The 25,255-nt window shown below is 40.0% G+C and overlaps 1 protein-coding gene across 4 annotated transcripts in view; it reads right to left on the bottom strand.

The window, feature by feature from the left end:
* The window catches only part of erbin (erbb2 interacting protein), a 47,234-nt gene that overhangs the window by 11,996 nt on the left and 9,983 nt on the right, over positions 1-25,255 (bottom strand). For all 4 annotated transcript variants that reach the window (XM_046375005.1, XM_046375004.1, XM_046375007.1 and 1 more), the window contains exons 2-14: positions 12,128-12,322; positions 11,752-11,869; positions 10,164-10,242; positions 9,918-10,007; positions 8,997-9,053; positions 6,659-6,722; positions 6,256-6,330; positions 5,347-5,491; positions 4,518-4,590; positions 2,836-2,965; positions 2,587-2,702; positions 1,926-1,995; positions 213-312 (exon numbers count right to left, since the gene is read on the bottom strand). In XM_046375005.1, coding sequence (XP_046230961.1) covers positions 213-312; positions 1,926-1,995; positions 2,587-2,702; positions 2,836-2,965; positions 4,518-4,590; positions 5,347-5,491; positions 6,256-6,330; positions 6,659-6,722; positions 8,997-9,053; positions 9,918-10,007; positions 10,164-10,242; positions 11,752-11,869; positions 12,128-12,313 — 1,303 coding nt within the window. In that variant the 5' untranslated portion in view covers positions 12,314-12,322. The remainder of the gene's footprint in view (positions 1-212; positions 313-1,925; positions 1,996-2,586; positions 2,703-2,835; positions 2,966-4,517; positions 4,591-5,346; positions 5,492-6,255; positions 6,331-6,658; positions 6,723-8,996; positions 9,054-9,917; positions 10,008-10,163; positions 10,243-11,751; positions 11,870-12,127; positions 12,323-25,255) is intronic.

Raw genomic sequence — 25,255 nt, 5'->3', positions numbered from 1 at the left:
ATCTGCCAGTGTTTTATTTTCATAAACTGTGCCAAGCTGTATGAACTGCATGATCGCCTGATCGTACCGACTGATTAACAAGCTTAAATTGTTAATCTCCAGCCCTGCTGCTAAGAACTAATTGGTGAAAACAGGTCAGAAACACGTGCGGTCTGGTGGTCTGCCAGGTTAACCATGAAAGAAAATAAAAGAGAAACGTAGTCAGTACTCACAGTCCTCAGTTCTGGTTTGCTGGGGGAACATGTAGTTGGTCAGCACGGTTTTGTGTGTCTCTGGATCCTCCTCTTTCTGGAGAGGGATCAGGGGCTTCGACTGTGGGAGACAGAAAGTAGGTTTGAGTGTGCTATGTGTAATCAACGGTTCTTTGTCAAAACTAATGTGGCTCCCCTCCCAAGTTCCCATAGTCCTTTCCAGCAGCGTTTCTTCCACTAGTCCTCTCCGAACCACCCACTGGCCTTGCTGTGCCTGAGACACTACTTAATCACATCTGAGGGCATCTTCCTCTCAATCAATCCTTGATGGAGAAGGTTAAGCTTCAGTGTTCCCTAAGCGCCATCATCATCATCATCATCACACCCATCGAACAGTATACCTGTGTCTCAGTGCTGCTGCTCCTCCTTTGGTTTCATTTTTGTCGAAGACAACAAGTGCTGCACTGCTGGTTATAAGCAAGTAAAGCTTATTTATAGATAAATAGCTCCTTTGTAGTGTCACATGGTGTTTACAAGTCAATAAAACCAAGAAAAGAACAATTTCAATACACCAGGACAACATAATGTCCATTTAAAGGCCTGTTTGTACAAACAGGATTCCAGTATAGCCTGGACACAACAATTTAGTCACCTTCGGTCTTGAACCAAGCGATAGCCACAGAGCCCAGTTCATATAACTCTGGAGTCTGTCTGTACGGTTTCCTGACTAGAAGAGAGCCTGACCTACATTGAGCCAGGGTGACTTAATTGCCTATGTTAGCTCACTGCAGACACTGTCATTAATGTCAGCCGAATAAATCCAGTACAGAAACAACAGAATTCTCAAATTCTAATTTTTGTTTAACGAGCAGCTGAGTTGGGGTGAGGACAAGGAAGACCTAGGCTCAACAGTGGGTTCTTCCTTAACGTTATGAAATGGCTGCAGTTTTCCTGTCACAATTTGTTATAGAATTTGACTAGTTTATTGGTTTACAATAGTCAAGCTAGGATGAGAAATATGCATAAAAATCTCACTTTAGAAAAATACACTAAATCTGTAAACTCCTGCTGAGTCTTCTCCAACCTTATGGTTCCTTTTCACACATTAAATCTCCTCTGCTTTGCTAAGCTTGATACGAGTAGTTCAAGAATTCCTTTCCCGTACGCAAAGCTACACTGCTATGACAAAGTGGGACTACAAGCCACTTCCTGACCCATGAGCTGAACAGACTCAAACGCTTCCACCTCCGACAGGCTTATCTTGTGTTCTGTCAAGGGCAAAAATTCAAATTTCAAGCACTGAGCAAGCTTCATGTCTCCACATGTGCTTTATATCTGGCTATTTGCTGCTGCTGCAGCCGTTTCCCACTCTAGGCTTGTTGAGATCACCATACTGTTGTCCTTAAACAAGTATTAGGGGACTAATAACATTTTCTGACATTCAATAGGATTCTTCCAAACTTTAAAAATGCAGAGGGTATCACTGAGATTGACCTCCACTGACATTTAATACATTTATATCAAATGTCCTGCAAGTGGTTAACTGAATCTTGAATGTGTTTTCCTGTGAGCTCCTTGGCCTAGCTGGCTTATCTTACAGCTGAATGTTGTCACATACCCGGCTGCCACTACAATCTCCACAGAACACATCTCTGTCTGACAGCTCTGAACTCAGCATCAACTTTAGTGAGACCCTTATACTTAGAAATTTATAGATAGTACATGTGATTTTACCTGGTTTTCAGAGAGCCACATTGCAGTCATCTCGTTCAGCTTAGTGAAACTATAGGGAAGATTCTTTAACCTGTAGTGAAACAAAAATAACACCAGTAACCAGTTATTGTGCACCTAAAAACAACCCAAAAAACTTAATGCATCTGCAGAAGAAAAAAAATCATTATGTAAGGTACATTTAATGCATCAATTAGGCTAAAACTGTATTTCATTTTTCTCTAGCCAAAGTTATTTAGTGTTTTTGTATTTGGCACAGAGCAGACACCAGACATTAAAAAGCCCTGATTAAAACCTCAATCAGACCTTAGCTTCTAAACAAACTCCATTTTCATTTTGACCAGAATTAAGACTCTTTGATCATGATGTAATTATCAGGTTACATTTCAGATTGCATGTGTGCTCATGTAAAAGCAAGACCAAGACATTCTTTTTTCATTCTTTTTCAACAATTTATGCAATTCACATTGAAGAATTAAACTGCTGCAAGACTGCAGGAATGCCTTTTTAAAAAATTACCATTAGAAAGACTATGATTATTAACATTTATTGATTAATCTGCTTATTATTTTCTAAAGTTGCCTAAAGTTATGTCTTTAAATCGTCTTGCTTTGTCCTTAAACTTGACTCTTAATATGCTTCAACACTGTCAGTCCAGACTCACTTGTTGTTGCTCAGATTGATGACCTTGAGCTTCTGCATGTCACCCATCTCCTCAGGCAACGACTCCAGCTTGTTGGAATGTAAGAACAGCACAGTTGCATTCTTCAAGCTGCCCATCTGTGAGGGGAAAGAAACAAGGGACACAGAGCTGTGAGCCAACAAGTCTAGCTGTTACAGAGAAGTACGCTGTCACGACGCAACATTTAACAGATCTCCAGAAACACACATGAACACTCCAACGCACACTCACCTCAGTGGGAAGCTGCACAAGAAAGTTGTGATCTGCAGCAAAAGTGCGGATGTTGACACACTGACCAATGGAAGACGGCAAGGCTTCAATCTCGTTGAAACTGCAGTCCAGCTCGTCTAGAGCTGTCAGCCTGTTGCAGAGAGAAAGCGGGGGATGACTCCAAACATGTGGTGTGATTACTACACAGAGCTTACTCTGTGAAACAAGTTTAACCTTGCTTGAAAAACCTGGAATATCAAAGTTAAAGGAACGGTCGAGTGATTTATTAGTGTGCTTCTATAAAGTTATGAGGCTAGTTATAACTTTATTGAGTTTTTCAGGGATCAAAAACCCTGGATCTTACAGTTGCCATAATTTAACTCAACAGCACCATTTTGGATGACCTTTTTAGTAGAACCCCCCCTCCCACCACCGGTAAATGCCCACATCTGTCAAAATCCACATCCCCAGTTTGTCAAACACTTATTCGGTTTCAAAAATGTAGTTTTCAAGCCCATGTTTAGATAACATAAACACCAAAAAGCTTCCTCAACAGACACAGAAGACATTTCACAACCATTTCCAAAGGCTGAGGGGGTACTTGTTATTGTAAGCGAACTTAATTTCATGAGTAATGTGTGCAGAGTAATGCCCCTTTAAACTGTGCTGCATAAAAGATTATGAATACTGTTAAAATAGGGACTATCCATATACAACTATTGCAACAAATATCTTACCCTGACAGTGAAGCATTAAAAGGAATCTTAAAGACTTCAAGAAACATTAAAGAAGTGACATTTTCAAACTGAACTCACGTTGACACAGAAGTGCTGTGCAGCTGGAGCTTTCTGCTAAATGAAAAAATGCAAATGTACTCTGGGGATTTAGATGAAAAGAGTTACATGAGAGCTGCTGTGTTACAGTACCAACAACCTCCAAAAACACAGGATTTGAAGCCTGATGAATATAAAACCAGTGTGCACCAACAGTAGAGCGAAAAAATCGGCTGTGTATGAATGGAGAAAAAAAAATCAGCTCGCTTAAGCTAAAATCCTTGCATGCGATTAAGCCAGAACATAGGCTTTGTCACATAATCTGTGTCAAATTACGCAAGGAGACCCATTCCACCAATACGGGATAATTGATGCTGTTTGTTGTTTGGAAACAATGGACCAAAAACAAACTGTGCAGCTGCAGCAGTAATAGTCAGAAAATGTAGATTTGTCTCTCTCATGGACGTGGGAGTGTACTGATAAAAGAATTAAATTGGAGCCTAATCTTTGTGCTGGACCACAATGATTCAGAGTAGATGAAGGGTCAGGACACGGACCCGACTCATTCAGTACAGCCTGAGCAGCTGCTAAGTGCTGGATTTACCTGTCAGTCTGAGAATAGCTTCGTCCAATTTAATCTATCTTTCTATACTGCCTTGGACCGTCATCTGGCCCAAGATTACCATTGACCCATTGACTCACAATAAAGAAAACCTCAACCGTTTCCATGAATCAATATGGTTACTCAATATCATCAGCATTAGACAAAAACAAATGAAGCACTGGAACACATTGTGTTTAACGGGAATATCTGATTTATCCAGACAGATGTTTTATGCGATCAGTGGAGAGTAGATGAAAACACAATAATAATCTGTAGATCTCAGGGTTTATTGTGCTGATTATCAAAGCTGTTCTGTTAATGCTCACCCTCCAATGGAGTCTGGCAAGTACATCAGCTGGTTCTCATCCACTTTCAGTGCAGTCAGTTTCTTCAGTGAACCTATAGTAAGAGGAAGAGAGAGCAGAAGAGAAAGATAGAGGGAGAGGAAGAGAAAGAGAGAGAGAGAGGAAGAAGAAGAAAGAAAGAGAGAGAGAGGGGGGGTAGAGAGAGAGAGGAAGAGAAAGAGACACAGAGGGAGAGAGAGAAGAGAGCGAAAGAGAGAGAGAGGAAGAGAAAGAGACACAGAGGGAGAGAGAGAAGAGAGCGAAAGAGAGAGAGAGGAAGAGAGAGAGAGGGGGGGGGAGAGAGAGAGAGAGAGAGAGAGAGAGAGAGAGAGAGAGAGAGAGAGAGAGAGAGGAAGAGAGAGCGAGCGAGAGAGAGAGGGAGGGAGGGAGAGAGAATTAGAGAGATGCAGCTTGGGGCAGTTATTAATTATCGCTTGCTGTTGCACCACAAAGATGAATATTCATTAAACAAGTTAAATGGATTAATTTAAGCCATCATCAATACAGTAATCAGTTTAGTAGAAATCAACCTTGACTCTACGGCGTTGTGCACCTGGGTTAATCTGATTTGATCAGCCTGGTCTTAACTCATGAACGTTAATAATTAAATAATTAAAGTATGGTGTTAAGAAAATGTATTTCAACTGAGCAGGAAAAACATTATCAGGTCAGGTCAAGGAATTAAATTCTCACAAAACAACATAGGAATGGGCTGAGAAAAGGAAACCGCACTGGCAGTAGCTAAAAGAAGGTTAAGGTGTTTCATAATGGGTTTTCTTCAAATAAAATGTGTGTGTGCTGCAGTCTTCACCAATGGAGCCTGGCAGCTGTGTGAGGGCATTGTTGGAAAGCAGGAGGTCCTGGAGACTCTCACAGCCGCAGATTTGCTCATCAACCATCTCGATGTTGTTCTTGGATACATCCAGGTACACCAGCTGTTTCAGCATCCCCAGCATCTGGTTACAACAGACAGAAGTTTTACTGATATTTAATTATCCTCTCTAGATTTATGCCAAGGATTAGGCAGTAGGGTTGGCTGAACACAGAAGCAGTGGATTTAAACAATATCCAAAATATCCTGATCGGGGAGGTAAAGTAACTTAGGTAAGAGCATTGCAGACATGTTTTTATTGCAAATTTTTGAAAATTGAAAATAGACATTTTATATGAAGGAAAATATCTGCTATATTACATTTTGGTTGATATTCATGCCAGACATCATTACTCCCAAAAGACCAGACTGTGATTACAGCTGATGCTGTTGAAATGCTGGCAGCAGAACTAATGCTTTAATTATGACCCAGTTACATATAAGCTGGTCGTTAGGATAAAAAAATTAATGTCATGTAACACATTGTGACTATCACAACATCATTATAAATTAATTATGCTCAAGGAAAATACTTACTTCACAGATGCAAATTTCATTTTTTGGAATCATTCAATCAATGGGACATGTGCAAACACAAAAGTCTGCATTTTTGTTCTGTAAAACTGTCTAATTGTGTTCATCCAGCGAGAAAATCATTTCTAAACTGCAGCTCCTTCTCTACTGGCGTTCAGAGGGCTGAAAGTCTGATGCAGACTGACTCGGCGGCTCGTTTTGATGAAGATTTAAGCAGACACGTGGATTGGAAATCAAAGGAAATAATCTCAAGATGATGTTTTGGGGCATGGCAGCCACTGGAATTGCGTGTATAGGAATGACTGTAAATTATACCCCAGGTAAAAACGTCAGTCTGTTCCCGTCCATCCACAGCTCCTTAATTCCACTCAGCTGCTCCAACACCTCAGGCTGTGGAAGTAAAGAGGAGAAAAGAGGTTAAGTGATAGGGATGTGTGTGGGAACGCAAGGAATGAAGAGCTTAACTCATAAACAAGCTAAAAATGAATCAGAGGGCCATCCATTTAATCCACAGTGATTATCGTGTATTAATGAATGCCATTAATTAAAACAAATTAGCTCTTACTGTATGTGTCCCTAAAATAAAAAAAAATATCTGAGCTTCTATTTTAAAAATAAACAAGAAAGCAAGGGAGCAGACAGGCAAGGAGTATGTGAGGTCACCACCAGAGAGGTAAGAAGGCCCTGGGCATTGACAGCCCGGCTGACAGACACTCACCACTTCAGTGAACTCATTACTCCCCAGGTCCAGCCTCTCCAGCTGTGTGAGCTTCTGCATGCTTCTGTAGACACACAGCACAGACAGGCAGTGAGATCTTCAGATAAAAATCACTCAAATTACATGTTTTCTCAGGCGGAGAAAGTCAGAATTTAGCAAAATGAACAGAAAACACTGCACTGACCCGCTTTTGTTTAGACAAAAGCAAGAGCCAGGACTATAAGCAATGTGGGTCATGTGCTTTGAAAAGCAAAGCCAAAAGAAAAAGGATCATCTGTCCATTTTCCTGTTTCATTTTTTGATAGCACACATGCAGTGCCTTTGCTCCTTTCACTGAATAATTTCATGGGGAAATAAATACATTTCAGAGCTCAGACGTGACAGAAATATGTTTTAAATAATGGAAAATATGACGCATGCTAGCCTTAAGCCTTGCTCCAGAATTTTCTCTCCACATTCAGGTCACAGTCTCACATTGGTTGCTACACTATAAACAAGCAGACAGAAACCAGGACTATTCAGCAGCTTGCAGTCTTTACCATATTTAACTGATAACCAGTGACAAAAAACATGGGAGGTGAAATATCCTTATGAGGGCTTCTTTCACATTCTGAGCAGCAATAGTGAATGCGTATCAATACGCAAAGTCTATTGGCAGGATGGCTTTGAGCGCATTAATCACTCGGTGGCAGCGGCCAATTGTAGCTAGATGATATAAAACATAATAAATTTTTCTTCAACATCTCAAAAAGATCTGCGAGAATAAAATAAAACATGCAGTTAAATTGTTGTTCTGTCCTTGACTGGAGGACATTCCCCTGAACTATCCATAAAGCACAATGGAGTCAAGTGTTTAATTGGCAGGATGAGGCACTACGATGCACAAATCAACTTTTACCAAGATAAGAACAACCAACAGATGTTTCAAAATCTGACATTTACTGAGAGTGAAACACAAGTTCAGCAAAGTAATAACAGAAAATACACAGAAAACCAAACACAGGCAAAGCAGACCATGACTGGAGATGTACTGAGCTCTGTTCAGGTTCAGATGATGGACTGTGTTTCCTCAAAACAATGAGTGAGATTCAGCACAGGAACGGACAGCAGAGGCCCATCAACACTACTGTGGAAATCTGTTTTGTTTTCAGGCAGTCCTCATAAAATGAGAATGAAAGGCGTACAGCACAAGTTATAAATAGGCCTTAAACCCTTTGGTGATTTCTTGTTAGTACTTGGTGCAATATGAAAACATGTTGATGTGCTTGAGCATTAGCACCAGCTTTGTCACATTCTTACCTCAAAGTTGGCAAGAACACCAAAGACCCCCCATGCGAGCAGAAAGGGGTAAGAATGTAGAAAGTGAATTCACCAGTAAAAAAAAATAAAACACACACTGTGGCTTATGACCCCAAGTTGTGAGGAACACAGCATCCTTTTTTAAAATACAGAAGAACATTTGGTGTACGCATGTGCTTGGTGTGTGCTTGTGCACTGAAAGAAAAGGGACTGCACGTTCAATGTGGAAGCCCTGAAAAGGTTTCCACTGCACCCCTTTGAGCACGCACACATTTGTTTACATCTCTGAAATGCTTGTGTGTTGCTCTGGCAACGTTCCCGATCATTAGTCCCCTTCTTTGTCAGGGCTCCAGCCTTTAACAGGTCTGGCCTCTGTCACATAAACAACAGCGAGAAAAGAGGTTCCGCTCTGAGCTGCTGCGGCACTGCACTTCATACACCGGCTGGCCCGCCAGTCAGTCAATGAAAAATAAGGAAAAGGAAAGTGAATGAGATAACAAAGAAAACTCAGCCAGAGGGAGGAAGGACAAAAAAGGCAAACAGGCGAGTGCAGTTTTGCAGAGAAAATGGGAAGGACATAAAATGGAAGGATATGGCAAGTGAAGCGTGAGAGATGACAGAGAGAGAAAGAAAGTTTCCCCCAGAATCACTTGGAGCTCTCTCAAACACTCGTGGAGCATTCAGTCTCCCAGGAGTACTGTAACTTTCCCAAATGGTTAAATAACCCTCAACTCTGTCTCAGCAGAGGATTATAAAACCTGCCACAGCAAGCAGCCAAGGGGGCTCTTATGTAATGCCATGGAATTTAATACCACAGTTAGAGGTGCGGGGAGTAAATCTATGTTAAAAAAGAAAAGAGACACAGGATGAAGGACATAGCAGAAACGCAGAAGGGTTGTGCGAGGAAGGAAACAGTGAGGAAGTAAGGGTAAAATATCTCGACACACTTCATGACACAAGGATGACTCTCACCATGATAAAGCTCAGAACATTATGTATATTCAGTGTGCAGAGAACAAGTGAAGCATAAACTACCTACTTTGGCAACATCTTTAACTGGTTCTCCCTCAGCTCCAAGATCTGTAGTTTAGTCAACCTACAAGGGAGCAAAAAGTCAGTGTAATTAGCAGTGAGTATTACAAAAGTCTCTGCTGGCTTATCTGCTACTAACTAGCTGTAATGTGCATGGACATGATGAGAACATTCATTTGCGAAAGAAAGAATCAAGCATTATATTCCATAGTACTTCTGAACTACTGAAGTAGGGTGACGATATAGAAAGTACATGTACCTATGAAATGAAAATGTGGGTTTCTAAGGGGAGAGGAGCATAAGTCATATGTGGCTAACAAATGGGCAACTCGCATCACGTTGTGTGTAATCAGAAGGCTCAACATCAACGACTGTGTGAACTACAAACAATAACAGCGTGGCTGCTCATGCTGGCTTGATGACACAACCTGTTTCACCTTAAAGAAAAGGAAGCACATCCTTAAACAACCAATCAGAATCGTACACACTCTAAATTAAGTACACCAATTATTTGATATGAGGCATACAACAGAGGGTGTAACAGAGAAAAAAAACAATCGCAGGTCATAGAAGTCTTAGTTAATCCTGTAACAACACATTTGTTGGCCACAGCTTTGCCTCTTAACAGAATGCCTTCATCATATGAAAACATCTAATGCAATCTAGTCATCCAGTAAAACATGCATTTTATCTTTTATCTGTCATATGCAACTTTGCTGTATGCATCATAATAAACTGTAAATACTACATATTTACTGTAAGCAATGGCTGAGCAGTATTGATGTCCATCTTGTAGGTGCATGTGCCCCTCAGCAAAACATACATTTGACACCACAGTGAACAGCCTGATTGTACAGTTTGTACCCAAGTTTTTCCTGTTAGAAATAAATCATCATCATCCTGATCCAAACGAGGAGAACAAACTGACCTGCCAAAGCTGGCTGGTAAGAACTCGAGGAAGGCATCATTCAGGTAGAGCTGCGTCAGACTCAGAAGCTGGGTGAAGCCTTCAGGGAGCCTGGCAACACATGCAGGAACAGGAATAGCATCACTCACACAAAGCCTGACAAAGTTGCTGCAATGTCAGAATACTTGAACTGAAAAATGCAACAATAGGCAAAAATTTTGTTAATTATGAGGGGAAAGCTGTTACACAAGGGTGTGCAGTACTTACTTGGATATGGGATTCACACTGGCTTCTACAATAGCTAGGACTTTGCAATTTTTGATGTTCTCTGGAAACTCCTGGATGCCTAGGGAGACAAAGAAAACGCCATTAGATCTTTTAAAGTGAAACAGTTACACACCAGCAATTCAACATCTGCATGCAGTATCTCAACCATTTTATTACCGCTGATGCATAACAAATGAATCTCGTCAAAACAAGAAGATGAGGGGCAACGCAAGCCATCTTGCTCGCGTGTAGTTGGAGAAGCTTTGTGAATGTTAACACAGGTGGACTGTCTCTGCCTGAACTGTGTGTGCTCAGGATACATTTAGAGTGGCTCTGCACTTTTTCTCTTTAAACAACCACAGAGAGGAGCGCAAAGGTGACTTAGAAAAAGAGCAGAATTGGAAGAAGAAAAAAAGAAAGACCACTGAGTAATAGTCTGTAAGTTCTCATCAAACATCCACACTGTGTGAACTATAAGAAAGAAGACATGACCAAGTCTCAGGGCTTATTTCCACCCACTTTGTTTTGTGTCCATAACACTTAGCGAAGAGTGCTTTGAGAAGAAGGACAAGTGACTTTTAGTGTCAACATGGCACATGCAGCTCTGGTTCATGAAAACACCACCAAATCCTTCAACGTTTGTTTGATTCAAGCCGTCTCTGGACTCATTAATTTATATTAGAACTACCTGTTTAACCGTTCTCTGTCCGTGTGAGGGGTTTGCTGAGCATGCATACTGCATTTCTGTTCTGCTGAGGTTCAAGATTATAAAGCGATGATCAGTCATATTCATACAATCATCTGCAGTGATGCCACTATCTCACAGAGCTTAACATCTTACACTTAGATAGTATATAAATGTTAAAATACTGACAGCATGTTACAAACCCTTAGCATGGAATATGCAACAGGACATAATGAAAATACCTCAAACAGTGAACTGTCTAGAGCTGCTTTTTGTTCTAAATGTTAGACTAGAACAACTACGACAGTAAAAAATGTTCAAACAAGCAAAACTGAAAGGTCTCCAAGCAGAAAACTCAGTCATGTTCACCGGTCTGGATGTTTATCTTCAAAGAGGTAAAAGTCACACTTTGATAAATGTCGTCACTTCCCACTGCGTGAAACCACTGACAAGACACTTCAAGCTCATCTTGTACAAACATTCTCACAGTCTGCGTGAGAGTGAGCTCTGATGCGCTTAGTTTAAGAAAGCATTATGAAGACAGCGTCTGGCAGGTCTGAGCTTGTCCACTTCCTCTATCCATCACATCAGGAGTTTTGAGTCATGCAGTGTTGACATAACCTGTTGTAAATGCAACATTCTGTGGCATTTCGTTGAATATCTTTGAAGCAATCGATACGTGACATCAGTTAAGCAACTATGTCCTGGTAATTTCATTTTTTAGCAGTCTTCCATTTGATGATGTCAACAGCAGTCACGACAACCCACGGACCATTAGAACATCTGATAACATGTCAAAGATTTACAGGACTCATCACCTTAGTCAAACATACGTCTCATCTGAGCAAAATTTCTGAGGAAAAGATGGAGATACAGAGTTTATTAAGTCATTATTTTGCTTACTGTTTTTGCTGACGTCAAGCTCCCTGAGATTGATGAGGTTCGCAATCGCTGCCGGCAACACCGACAGGTCATTATCTGGCATGCTCAGTCGGTGGAGTAGCTGGCAGTTAAACAGTTGCTGGTGGAGAGAGAAGAGATAATACACTACACTTAAAATCAAAGGCATATGGTTGTCCAAGATATATACATCATTATATCAAAGGTTAAATGTTCTGAATGTCTTAAAATTTTAATAAATTCAAAATTTGTGTTCATAGTGCAAGCCCTTCATAAGAGATAAATTAGTTAGGCATGAACAAAGTAAATTTTTATTGACCATCAAACAAGCCTTCATGCCACTGTGTAAAGTTTCTATGCATCAGTGTGTGTGTCTTACTTTAGGCAGCTCCTCGATCTGGTTGGCATCGAGGTAGAGCTCCTGCAGGGTCTTCTCAAAGCTAAAGATCTCCTTAGGAACAGTCTCCAGGCTGCAGTGGGAGTAGTCCAGTGATGTTACCGCCTCCTCCTCACCCCGCAAGCAGCGGCACGGCACCAGACGAACAAACAAGCTCCGCTTGGACATCCTCAGGCACTATACGTAAAGGGAGTAGAGGATTAGGTGAGCTGAGGAGGTAGTTGTAGGTCTAGAGATACATTCATACCTCAGCTTTAAGTGTCAAGATATAGATTTTTTTATATATAGATAGATCTCCTATGTAACACATGTATAACATTTTTAGCGCAGTGTAAGAAAAAATACTCTCATTTAAACAAACATACTGATATCTGATCCATGGCCCTGTGAGTGCAGTCTTAACCGTCAAAACAGAACTCAGGTTGTTTTGTGTTCTCATTCCACATGACAGATGATTGTTGACAGACCGTGTGCAACAACACATGGAAAACAATGACTCAAGCTTTGGTCAGGATGAAATGATACAACTGCAAATGCCTCTGGTCAATCAAAACTACACGGAGATGTATTTTTCACTGATAGTGACTGAAAGTTCAGGCCATTATAGAATGTGGCAGCAGAATCAACATTATTAACAACAACAACATGCTACCAGGGGGCAAAAAACTCCCACTCCCAATTACTCATTAAAGGTCAGGAAGATGAAGATATAGGGTCAAGTGATACATGGCACCTGATGTAACAGTCAGACACAATACTTAAAAGGGATCTACACAAACAGCGAAACCTTCCCCACTAGTGCATCCACAAAAACCACAGGTCCTTCTAAAAAAGAAAGATATTGCCATTTGCCAGCTTGGGTCTTGTCTCCTAGTTGTGCCTGTTATTACCATTAGTCATAATAACATTTAACATATGAGCTCCAATGTAGAGACTGTTATAGGGATTTGTGACACAGAGAGTGGCTCATTGCTCACTCACTGCACAGTTTGTTTCAACACGTTCTACTGCCTGCATTTACTTTTTGGTATTCAATAGATTAATTTCTAATAATCTAACAAAGTTTCCTGGAAAGCTGGTGGATGCTTGTGCTTTTTGCCCTGATCAGCTTTGTTCTTGCAGTAGTCCGCCATACCCAAATCTCTACCATGGAGGTGGTGAGTAAGCCATCATAATGGACAGAAATTTGTGAAGCACACCCAAGGTGACGAACACTCAAGGGTTTCTCACTGCCAACTGCACTTAAAATTAAGCACCCAGATCAGAATCTGAGGTAACACAAATGACTCTGTGTGCTGTTGAGATATGGCATGTAAAGCTTTCCAACAGTATCAGCAGATGTACAACAGCACTTCAGTGCAGAGGCACTTGTGTAGAAGGACCTTTCAAAACAGCAGTGGGTTGCTTCATGCACCCTTGGTTCTATTATTTCCTCCAAAGTATTGTGCTGCCAACGTGTTCTCAAATTTGCATATAGATTAAGGCTGGTGCTTTACAATGAATCACCAGGGTTCAACACAACTGATTGAAAAACAAAACAATAATTCATAAAAAAAACCTTCCTAAGGTTTCACTAGATATAAGGCCCCAAAATAACATTTTTAACTTGCCATTTCTATTTTTCTTGTGGGAAACAAGAGTTTTCTACTAAGTTAGCAAACTGAGCACCTCTTCAGTACTGTCAGTATACTGTGTCCACACTTGGGTTAAAACTGAGGATGAAAAAAGAAGAGGGCCATAAATCAGCCATGCTTTTGAAAATCCTTGTCCATGACTAGTTTTATCCAAAATACTACAGCAAAATAAAAAGCTATAAAAGCCATAAAATCTTTTCAGCTTTCAATCTGGTTGGGGACTTAAGAGACAGTGGGAGGACTTTTGTAAACCTGTCCTTTAACTTAGTACAGGGATGCATATAATCTTTACAGCTTGATTCTCGGGTCAAAACATTACCAAGTACAGTAGTCTCTGCAATATGGAATGTGTTCTGATCAAAAGAGGCTTTGTTCTCTGGAGCGTGTAGGGAATGTGACTTTACCTCCCCCTCGTCTTAATCTGAGTGCAGTCACGGCGCATAATCTCAGAGTCCTTCTCTAACTGTGTATCCTGTGTACTATCCAACTGGGCTGTAAAATTGTGATAGCCTTGACCTGCGCTGTCAGTGCAGCGCTATGTGGGTGTGAGAACATACTTTTGTCAGAAGCTGCTACAAGTAAATTTGTTTAGCTAGTCTCTCTCACATTGTATTTGTGTATTTGTTATCCTATGTATACACTTTAGCATGAGTGTGCAGAGTTTTTTTTTTCTGGAGAGCACAACACAAGTGTGACTATTTTGGACATATTGAGAATATGACCTAATAGCCTTAGCATTGCATTAGCAATCACTACTTTAATGAAGAAATTTCTCCAAAGTTGACTCAAGAAGGACCAGTCAGCCCACCCTCTATCTCCAAACTCATTAAAAATGGGTGCATGTACACACACGTTCACACTCACATGAGGTATGCACAACCAAGAGACTGTCAACCTCCCACACACTCTTCGCTATAGCAGAAGGCAGCTCATGTTTAAATACTCTTACTGAGTAATCTGGTCTATCAACAGAGGGGATGACAGGGGGCTTGGCTCCATTCACCCCGAGTAACAAGCACCAAGCGTATGGATGACGCATGCTGGCCAGAGTGGGAGGAGAGGGAGGACTGCAAGAAGAGGTAGAGTGATACGGGTAAACAGAGAAAAGGGGGTCGTTGTGGGTTATGCAAGAAAAACCAATCGAGAAGGCAAGAGGAGATAAAGTGTCATGAGAAAATTTGTGGGGAGAAGGTTTATATAAGACAGTACTTGTAGCAAGAGCAAATCAAGGAATGAGGATGTAGAATGAATGCGAGTAAGCTAACACAAACACAACTGAGGCTAATGGAACCGCAGAAAACCACACTCAGCAATGAACTTATACTACAAAAAGCTATTGTCTAGGGGTCTAAAATATACTCCCTTTGTGTCGCACAGCCTCATTTTCCAAAAACTATTAAAAATACATCAGTCAGCCATAAACACGGGGACCAGACTTACTGAGTGGATCCCATGCCCACCATCTTGGTGCCATGAAAACTTAACAAAAAGCAGTAGAAGAACCAAATGTGCATCAATCCAGCACCTCTTAAAGGGCTTCAATAAGATGAAATAAATAGATAATAAAATGGTCATCAACATGTCAAGTAAGAGAAATGGTAAACAATAGTGAACCTTTAATGATAACCTTGTGAGTATGTTGCCAAATTGAGACTTTAATCCTTTGAAATAAACAATCTATGCTGTTGTTAAGAATGCTACTCTCACTGGGTTTGAGGTTTGCAGTAACCCACAAACAAAAGCAACAGATAGCAAAATGAACCTCATTTTCTAAAGCATGTATAATGCATACAATATTTGAATAATACATGACACACTGTTAATGTAAGAGCTTATTCACTGCTGCACAACTGAAGCATTTCTTCCTTAAACTGGTAGAGTGAAATCACAGCACTGGTGTTGTACATCTATCCTCTACCTCCTTTGTGACAGTACTGGTCAAGATTTCTGTATGATTAAATGTTGTTTTATTAACGTGTTGTTTTTAACTTTATTCTACAAAGTTTCCTGCAAGAAAAATAAAGAGAAGGTGAAATGGGCTGGATAACTGTGGCACTGCTGGGCTGGCTGTCCAGCTGGCTGAAGTCCTCCAAAAGTAATCTGGAAAGCAGCACACTAATGAGAGGCTCGCCTCCTATAACATCGACAGGCTTATCCACTGACCTACATGTTACTGGAATGATCACCCATCCACCAAGAGCTTCTGACTTTTTAACTAAGAAAGTCCAAAACATGTAACAGAGCTTTCCAGTCATGTTAAGCGGAGATTTTCTTTCTTAGCCCACTTATTTAAGCAGCACATTTGCTTAAATAAGAGTGCCTGCAAGAGCTCGACCTGACAGCAGTTAAACTGTTGAAAGCCTAACAAAAACACTGGCTGTATTTATTCAGAAATTTCAAAATGCGTGGGAGCATGTGTGAATGGCGGACATGTGACTCTGCAGCCTGGCAATGATCCCTGTGGCTTCCTCTGTTCAACAGAGAAAGAAACGGTCCAGAGGGCAGGCCAGTCACATATCCCCACTTTATTCTCCCAGTCACAGCCAGGAAACCAATTCCCTGTCACAACTCCTCTCCCTGTAACTTAAGTGCCTCCTGGGTGAGTGCTGTTGCCATAGAAACTACGGTAAAAGGGTAAGATCACCTCTCCGACCCCTAAAGTCATACACAGAAACACACACCTAAGACTGCTTAACTGCTTTTGTAAAAAAGTATACACACTGATAAAATACAGAAGAGCTGTAGAGAGGCTCTACAAAAGGTGATCTGTGAGAATCGCTATTGAAAGTAAGCTCTGAAAAAGACAAACACAGACAGAGATGTCTGTGTGTGTTTCTCAAAGGTCACCCAGTTCTATCACAGTTGCCAACTAGCACTCACTGCCCTACTTTTAGTTTATCCAGCAAATAATTTCGGGAATTAATTGGTAGTTTCTAATGTGTGTCTGCTTCACAAACAGTAATTCCACTTAATGTCTAGTCTACCTCATTGGTTTGTTCAAAGCCCATAACCAGTAAGTGGAGCTTTGTGGAGACATGATACAATAGACAACAGGTATAAAGGTGATAAATGACACCTTTAATAGATGCATACACACACATTCAAAAATAGGCTTAGTGGGTATTGGTGGTGTTGTGTCTCCATGTGTGAGCACGTAAGTTGTGTTCAGCATGTACTGGGTTAAGCGGAAATGAAAGTGCAGTATTTGACAAGCAGCTTGTGTTATTTATAGCAAATGGTACTCGTCTGGTTGATATGGCAGAATGTGATTAGTACGGGCAAGCTCTTGCCTTATGAAAGGAGCTTTTGATCCAGATTGCAATGGACTGTTACAGGATTGCTGAGCCACAACTGAAATTTCACATTGAGTTTATAGCATCAAAAACAATGAGGGAGCGGGAGGGGGCATAACATCCTGCAACACTGGTGGGATAAGCTTCAATTGCCTCCGTCTGAAGGAAGGGGAAATAAAATGTCACTTCCTCAAAGCGGGGAGTGTCAGTGTCAGTGGGCTGTAGGTATGTTCTCTCACCCTTTCTATAATGCAGCTGTATTTTTTCTCAAAAGAAATCCCACCCTTTGCATGGAGAACCCCTTTATTATTCATTGACAAATCAAAAAACAGCAAAGCAAAGTTCAGTTTTTTGTGTATCCAAGTTTGACTCACAGTGTAATCATTTTGTTGGTTAATAGGTAATCAAATGTCAAGTTACACAACATCAGGTGAATTTTCTTTCCAACTTCAACTGCAGTAAATTCCTACATCAGCGCAAACCAAAATCAAATACCACACTGCTGTGGAATGCAACTTCAGATTTGCAAACAAATATATCTTTATAGTGACCCTAGATTGCTCCGAGATTTGTTAAAGTGTCAAAATCTACTCTTAGTTCTTGCCAACACATAACAGCGCAGAACAAATAAGCCCATCGCTGAGTCTACACAGGACACATACAGCAGATGTTGACCGATAAATGTAGGCCAATATTCAAGTAAGAAATGACAGTTCCTAGTTGGTGAGTTGTGTTAAACAATAAAATATTACAACTTCAGTTGGCAAAACGCACTCAATTTTACCTTTGTAATTTTAATTTACAAAAAATGCGCTAGTAGCAGTTGTGTAGTCAGGTAAAAAGATGGGAACATCTCTTTTTCTGAAGAGCAGTTTACAACACAGTCCACAATGAGGTCTTTCCTCTGGGTGCCTCATTAACAGCATCATATTCAACTCCAGCTGGCACAACAGGAGAACTGCTGCTTCTCAATAATGCAGTGAGGTATTGAGTTAAGAGCACTGCAGTTCAACAACTGGCTAATTCACACAGGGTCATGTCTCCGTGTTCTACACTCTCTGACAGAGTATGGAGTTTAAACATATATCGAGTCTTCTCTCTTATTTTTCCACTGCTGGCAGTCTCCCATAGTCAGGGCTTTATAGCTAAAAATAGGAAGCAATCCATGTATACAAGAATTAAGCAATGGGAAACAAAGGCTGGAATTACAGCTGAAATACATAGAAAGACAACCCTGTTGTCAGTATCTGCAGTGGGGGGTATACAGCTCTGTGGAACCTGAAGTTCCAGTTTTGCTCTCCCTCTGGTTTTGGTTCTCACCGGCGGTTTTAGGTCTCAGTGGTCTTGCATGACTCTAGAAAACAAAACCATGATTGTTTTCATTGAAATTGTGGTGAAATGAGGCTAAGAAACCTGATCTGTGACAAAGACAAAGTGCCTTTTACCTCATCTTCCCAATTTTCTGCTCTGAGCAGACTCCGGTTCCGATAAGACTGAACTTATCACAACAACAGGATATGCCTCCATTTGAACATTTGCATGTAGCCTGCACACACTTCAATACCAGAATGTTTAGGAAACACTTTGCAATTCATGTCCCTGAAAGTGACAAGTGTATTATTGTATTATTGGTCACTGTGCCTCCATTATACATACATGCCACTTCTGTAAGCTGATAACCACTTAGCAACAAAATTTAATGTACTCAGATCACTACTTATGTTGATGGGTCTAACATAAGTTCTGCTGAATGATGTATGAAGGGCCTGTTGATCTTTAAACGGCTTTAATAAGTTGCAGTTATGAAAATGAGTGATAATATCCTCATCAAGTGAAATGAAGTTTGTACATATGCCGACAATCCTTTCATCTAGTTATCACATCTAATTAAAACCATCTAATTTGAAATGAGATAAATGTAATTTTCTCCTTTACTCCATGCACACTCATGCACAGCATTTCAAATATTCCGGATCTAGAGCATCTACACTTTGATTCCCTCTGAGATGACTGTCATAATTAATCTAAAGGACAATTCCCAGTTTGTTTCTTCAGACATGGATGGGCCTAGGAAAATGAATACAGCCTCAATTTCATCTTATTCATTCAGGCCTTCACAGCTCTGAGGTTGCAGAGATGTCGTTGATCCCCCAGAGAACGAGGAACGAGGAATAAGGCAGCCTACCTCCAAAGGTTATGTCCTCATCTCTCAGCCATGCAACAAGGGGATTAATAAGCATGTTTATCTTCTGACCTTTCGTGCAAGCTGGCAACAGTCTGTCCTGCTATTCACTTGGTACTGAAATGTCACCAGATAGAAAATATATAGGGCATAAACCTGGCTTATCTACATGGTCTAACCAAAATAATACTGGCCAGATAAACTGATTAATAAACTTGCATTTGACAAAAATAACGTAAATATCTGTTTCTGTACGAAATCAGACATGAAATCACTGTCTGCACACCAAAATAAATCATATTGTCTGGCTCTACCAGTGGCAGCAGTTTAAGGTTCAACACGAGCACGACAAAAGCATGTGGCGCTTGTTTCTCTCTGCGTTTAGATGGATGAAGCAATCACCTGGTGTCTGCATGACCAACTGAAGTGTTCATGCCGTCTATGGCTGATGGATGTATGGATAAATGAATAATTAGATGCAGAATTGTTAAGTTAAGAATAAATGGAAGAAATTATTTTAGAAAGTGTTCTGAAATCATGCAGTTGTAATATTTGCCATTTGGTGCTGGACATCAAGCTAGTGAGCTCTAGTTAGCTAGTGAGATAAATTATTGAAATAATTTAGTAGACCTACGTTTATGTGTGTCACTGTAGAGCCACGGAGACTAATTACCTGACATCAAGAGCCACAGAAAAGGTCATTATGGTAATCAAACGTTTTTGTGATTCAGTGTGAATAATTCACTGCCAGTAAAACAAAGAATAAAAATGATTCTGATGCACAAAACATCTACAATACACCAACAAATCTGCATATTTCTTTGAACTTAGGAATTGGTCTTTCTTGTCTATGATTTGTATGCAATTGAACTGGACCAGTGCATGAATGCTCTAAATGTCATTTGGGCCCTTCAACAATAAATGCATGTCTCCTCTTGCTCTTAGAAAGCCAGTATTTTACTTACAGGTCAAATGCTGTATACTAAGTTTCATGATCAGAACCACAACCTCTTAAGGACTAGCTCTGTCTCTGAAAGCCACTTCCTGGCAACATGAGGACAAAGATTCTGCTGAGATGTGCAACAAGGTATCCTGCGAGACAAGCTTACCACAGCAGTCAATTGACGTCAACTCAATTTCATCGTTGATGCAAAGAGAAAAGAAGAGTCAACTTTTCACAAAGCGTGATATTTGATTTCTTGCAAACGTCGGTCATGTAGAGGCAAGCTAGCCTATCAAAATAAGAGAACCAAGGAGGAAATGGTAATGGCAATGATAACAGTTCAAATGTTTGTAAGGGAGGCGTATTTCTACTAAATGTGTGCAGCACAGTAAACGTTATATCAGGTAAAGCTAACTAAATAACCTTCTTCCTTCAACCTTCACCTTCTTGGTATTCTATTTGCAACAGAGGAAACGCTTATTGACAAGAAAGAGCTGACATTACAATAGACTTCGGTGTTTGAAAGACTGCAGACCTGCCTTGTCGAATGAACTAGCTGCTTTATCAACTGTGAGCTGGCTGTCTACTGCAGCAAAGCACTCTGCTCGTCACTCTGCTGCCCCCCCCCCCCCCCCCCCCCCATATATATGTGCACGCCTTTCTCTTCTGCCTCTTCTTCATCTGCCTTCTCTTATAATTACTTGATGTCCCATTTTTACAACAGTCCAAAATTTTTAGGGGTCTTCATGGACTCACAGACGTAAACCAAAAAAGAAAAGCCCACAGCAAAGTCATCACTTTTAAAGCCAAAATAGGATAAGCATAAAGATTAGGTCTACTGTCCTTCTAAAATGGTTTGCATAAACACTGTATCATGTAAACTTGCCAATTTTCATTTCATTAATTTGACTGATGATTCCTGAACTTACCCTTCACCCTAAAGGCATAGAAAAGGGATTAAGGGGTTCATTATAATAATTATTCTTGAGAAAACTTGTTTTAAGCATAAAAACGTGAGGCACCTCTCTAAATGGTGATTTACATGATGCTTTTGCTCAAAAACCTTATGCAAAATACTCTCTGGTCTTATGCTGTTGATAAGACAGAGTTGGATTTTGGGAGAGCAGTTTCTTCCTCATTAAGGCCTAACCAGGAAAAGAAAGGAAAGAGCCCTGCTGGTTATAAATAGTAGTCTGCTTAAAAAGCCCTTCTGCTGTTAAGTTCTTAATTAAATATGAGATCCAGTTAAATGTGAACCCCTGAGATTCATTTATGCAGAGAGAAGACCTCAACAATGACATTTACTCTCATTAACAAAGTTGAAGTAACTGGCGGCGTTATGGAGTAGAGTCCATTTCATAGTGATCTTGTTCTTTACAACAGCATATTTGCACATTGTGTTTAAATATGCATATTACTCACATATCACAAGTACTTGGCAACTTAAAAAGGACACAAAATTTTTCAGTTTGATTTCTCTGCTAGCATATTTTCAAATCAATCATCGCATGAGTGTAGTAGCGGTATTTCGTTTCACTGATGCAATAGAAGTTTCTCCACAACCTACTGTATTAATGGTGCTGCAGCTGCTATTTACACCTCACTGCAAGCTCAAGAACAGTGGAATGCCGTCCTGTTATGATTCATAGCTTAGCAATTGAATAAACTGATCAGGCACAAATAAACAGGAGAGAGAGAACCACATTGGCACAAATTAGTACATGAAAGAATACGCTATCACGGTGAAGTTTACAGACGATATGATGATATTCTCCCAGTTGTGTCCTCCCACAGTGCGGCGCAAAACAAAATGGCAATATCTGATTCAATCTGAATGAGGCCTTTTGTGTGCCTGGCATTTGACGACAAGTTGAGAACCTCATCAATTCTCCGCTCCAAGATCACTCTCATGTGACACTTGGTATTTACAAAGATATCTCATTCACCACCGCAGTTTGTTTTAAAAGACCAGTGTTGTTTGTCTTATTTCCTAATCAGAGCTCAAGAAGAGCTGGAGGACTATCAGCTCATGATCTCGGCTACTCACACAGATGGTGAAAAAGCATGGATAAAGGAAAAGGAATGGATAGAAAATTAGCAAGACAGACATAAATATGTATACACTGAAGGTCTTACTTTGCTTTGCGGGGTAATCAGATTAACTTCTCAAATGAATTTAGTATAACTTGACCGATAAATCGACATTCTTTCAGACACTAAAAGAAGTTCTTAAAAGCCTCTCTCCGTGATATCCACGTTTGAAAGGTGATGATTCCCCAGTAAGGAGAGACACAGGACAACGTATCAGATACAGTGGTTTGTCTATTGGCGTGTTTGCCCATGTGAATGAGAAAGCAGAGAGAAAACAGAGGGAGTGAGATGCAGTTTGCCAGGTCTCAATAACCAGGTCAGGCACATTCAGGTCAGAGGCACGTATCCATGTAGACAACTGCCGCATTTCCCTTGTTAGCCTATTGGAGAATATGGAAATGGATAACATTCCCACAGTGCCTTGTTAAAGTCACAAAATCTGCTCATTAAATGCGGTTTTAACAGTTAGAGAAAAAAAAAAAATCACATGAAAAGATATGTCATAATGTAGCAGTCTCTCCCTTGCTCAAACATAACAACAGAAAGTCATTTAATTAATACTAAATGAGCATTTTAAATAGAAGCTGTGCTAAAAAGAACTAAAAGAGCAGAACTTGTTGTTTTACAATAATTAAATTTACATAGATTTACATTTAGAGTTTACTGTGAAATGGAGAATATTAATATAGAGATTCAAAAACAGTGACCAACTGAAGAAATCAACAAGTAAGCTTAATCACTCAATAATTTTTCATATCAATTTGAAAAAAACCCAGGGGTCCATCGCACATGTGAGTGTGAACTAGTTTCACATGGGGATTCCACGAGGGGCCACCCTGTTGCCCAGAATCAGAAGCTACTTTTCATGAAAGTGGCAGTGCTCAATGTTTTTTACAATAATAATCATAATAATCCATCAAAAGAAAATGTCCCCCAAAAGAGCCAAATCACCATCAGCTGAAACTGTGTGCATGGAATAATCAATTAGATGTTCTGGTAAGATATTAGATCATATGCATAAGAGGTTAATTCAATCTACGATCTATCACTAGATACAGCTGTTCTACCTATTGATTCTATTTAAGAACAACTATTCATCAAAGTATGAACAATCAGTCTCTAGAATAAACAAACGCTGGCCATAAAGTCGATGCAACAGTCACCCGAAAACCTCTCTCGGAGGACAAATCTCTAGCATATCTTAAACAACATTTCTTTCTAGGAATGAAAAGATCTTGTCAAAGAAGGAAATGGAGGAATCTCTTTAAAACTTTAAAAAGTAAAATCCCGAACGCAACAGCCAGATCGTTATGCACACTTTCATACTGGCCTTAAAACTGTAGATCTTTGACAACAGTTGGTCATCTTCTAAGAGAGAAAAATAATTTGTCATACATGATCATTTGTATGTTTCATATAATCAAAGAAATTGATCCTCAAACTGACATGCATGTATTGATCACAGAGCTTAATATAATGTGCTTCAATGCTGTAGGCCTATAATCTTCACCTAGCTGTGCATTTTATAATTTTGTGTTGATTTATAAAAAAGTAAGGAAAAAGAAACCATATCATGGACAAGAAATAAATGAAACTAGGGGATAAGTATGTTGACCTCGGTTCAGATTCAGGTTACAAAAGCAGACTGATGCACAGCCCGCAGCAATGTGAAAGTTATGCAAACAGAGCCGCTATGAGTTAAAGGGAAAGCAAAGTAGTCAAACAAGTAAATGTGGAACTTGTGGAACTGCACGTCAAAAATACTCCTGCTTTGGAAGACAAACCTGCTGCTGTCAGCAAAGCTAGGCAAACAAAAAAAAAGCCTCTTGTCATCTGGGCTTGTTGTCTTCACTTTTCAGGTCACAAGACATGTGCATCCATAATGGTGTGGAGACAATGTGGCTTTATGGTTTAGAGGGATCGTCTAGACGTCCAAAAATATGTAGTCAATGTTTTGAACACACAGGTCAGATCATAAAAATTTAAAAAATCAAGTTATCCAAACATAATGACTTATTGTGCTAACCCAGGCAGTGTATGTTTGACTATGTGTGTGACTGTGAAAGTCAGCATAAATGTGGAAAATGTGGCAGACTTGATTTATTATAAGAAAACATTTAACAGTCATTAATAAAGCAAATGTTGCATGCACAGTGTTCTTGGATTTAAAGACATTTGATAGCATAAATTAAAACATATTCATTTTAAAACTCTCAATGTTCAATTTGTCAAGAGAGTCAATGTCATAGTTCCACTCATTTAGAGGGTCCTGATCAGTGTGTTGGCATTAATAACATGTAAAAAAACAAACAAAAAAACAGGAATCCCAAAGAATCCCTTAACGCCTGCTGTTTGACCCATTTCTTTACACTACTATTACAAAGCCACCTGCCACAGAATCCTGACTTAAAAGTAATCAGGAATAACTTTAAAGTAATGTAAAGCTATATTTCTATTGACCTTTTTAGGAAATAGGATGCTGATTGCACATAGAGCTAGTCTGACGGGTGTATCGTGTATCTTGGCTGCCTGGAGAACAGGGTGGGGCACTCTTGTTGTTTCTTGTTTGAGCTGGACTGATGTTTGACAACAGCACATCACTTCCACGAGAACTGAACCGTTCATGTGAACATGTTTACACCAGGACTTAGAAATTTTAATCTAAATCCAAAAAATAAACTGCTGTTTAACCTGCAGGGTTGAATTACTGGATTGATAAAGTCAATGGTAGACGATGGATACAACAGCAACTATTTGCTTTTCTAATGAACAGAGACAATGACAAAAGACATACAAGCACCCAAGCATAAAGCAAACAGCATAAACCCCAACTGCTTTCAGACAGACTGTTAACTCTTGCAATCCAGTGTAGTGTTTTACGGCAGGTGTCCTTGAGCATTTCTGTTTTTTCCTGAAACAAACCTAAATAAGAAACAGACTCACTGCATTTTGAGATGCCTAAAGTTT

This window comes from Scatophagus argus, chromosome 20, assembly GCF_020382885.2.
Source record: "Scatophagus argus isolate fScaArg1 chromosome 20, fScaArg1.pri, whole genome shotgun sequence".
In the NCBI taxonomy this organism is placed as follows: Eukaryota; Metazoa; Chordata; class Actinopteri; family Scatophagidae; genus Scatophagus; species Scatophagus argus.
Note: the sequence above shows the minus strand (reverse complement) of the source record. Positions and strands in the feature narration are given on the sequence as shown.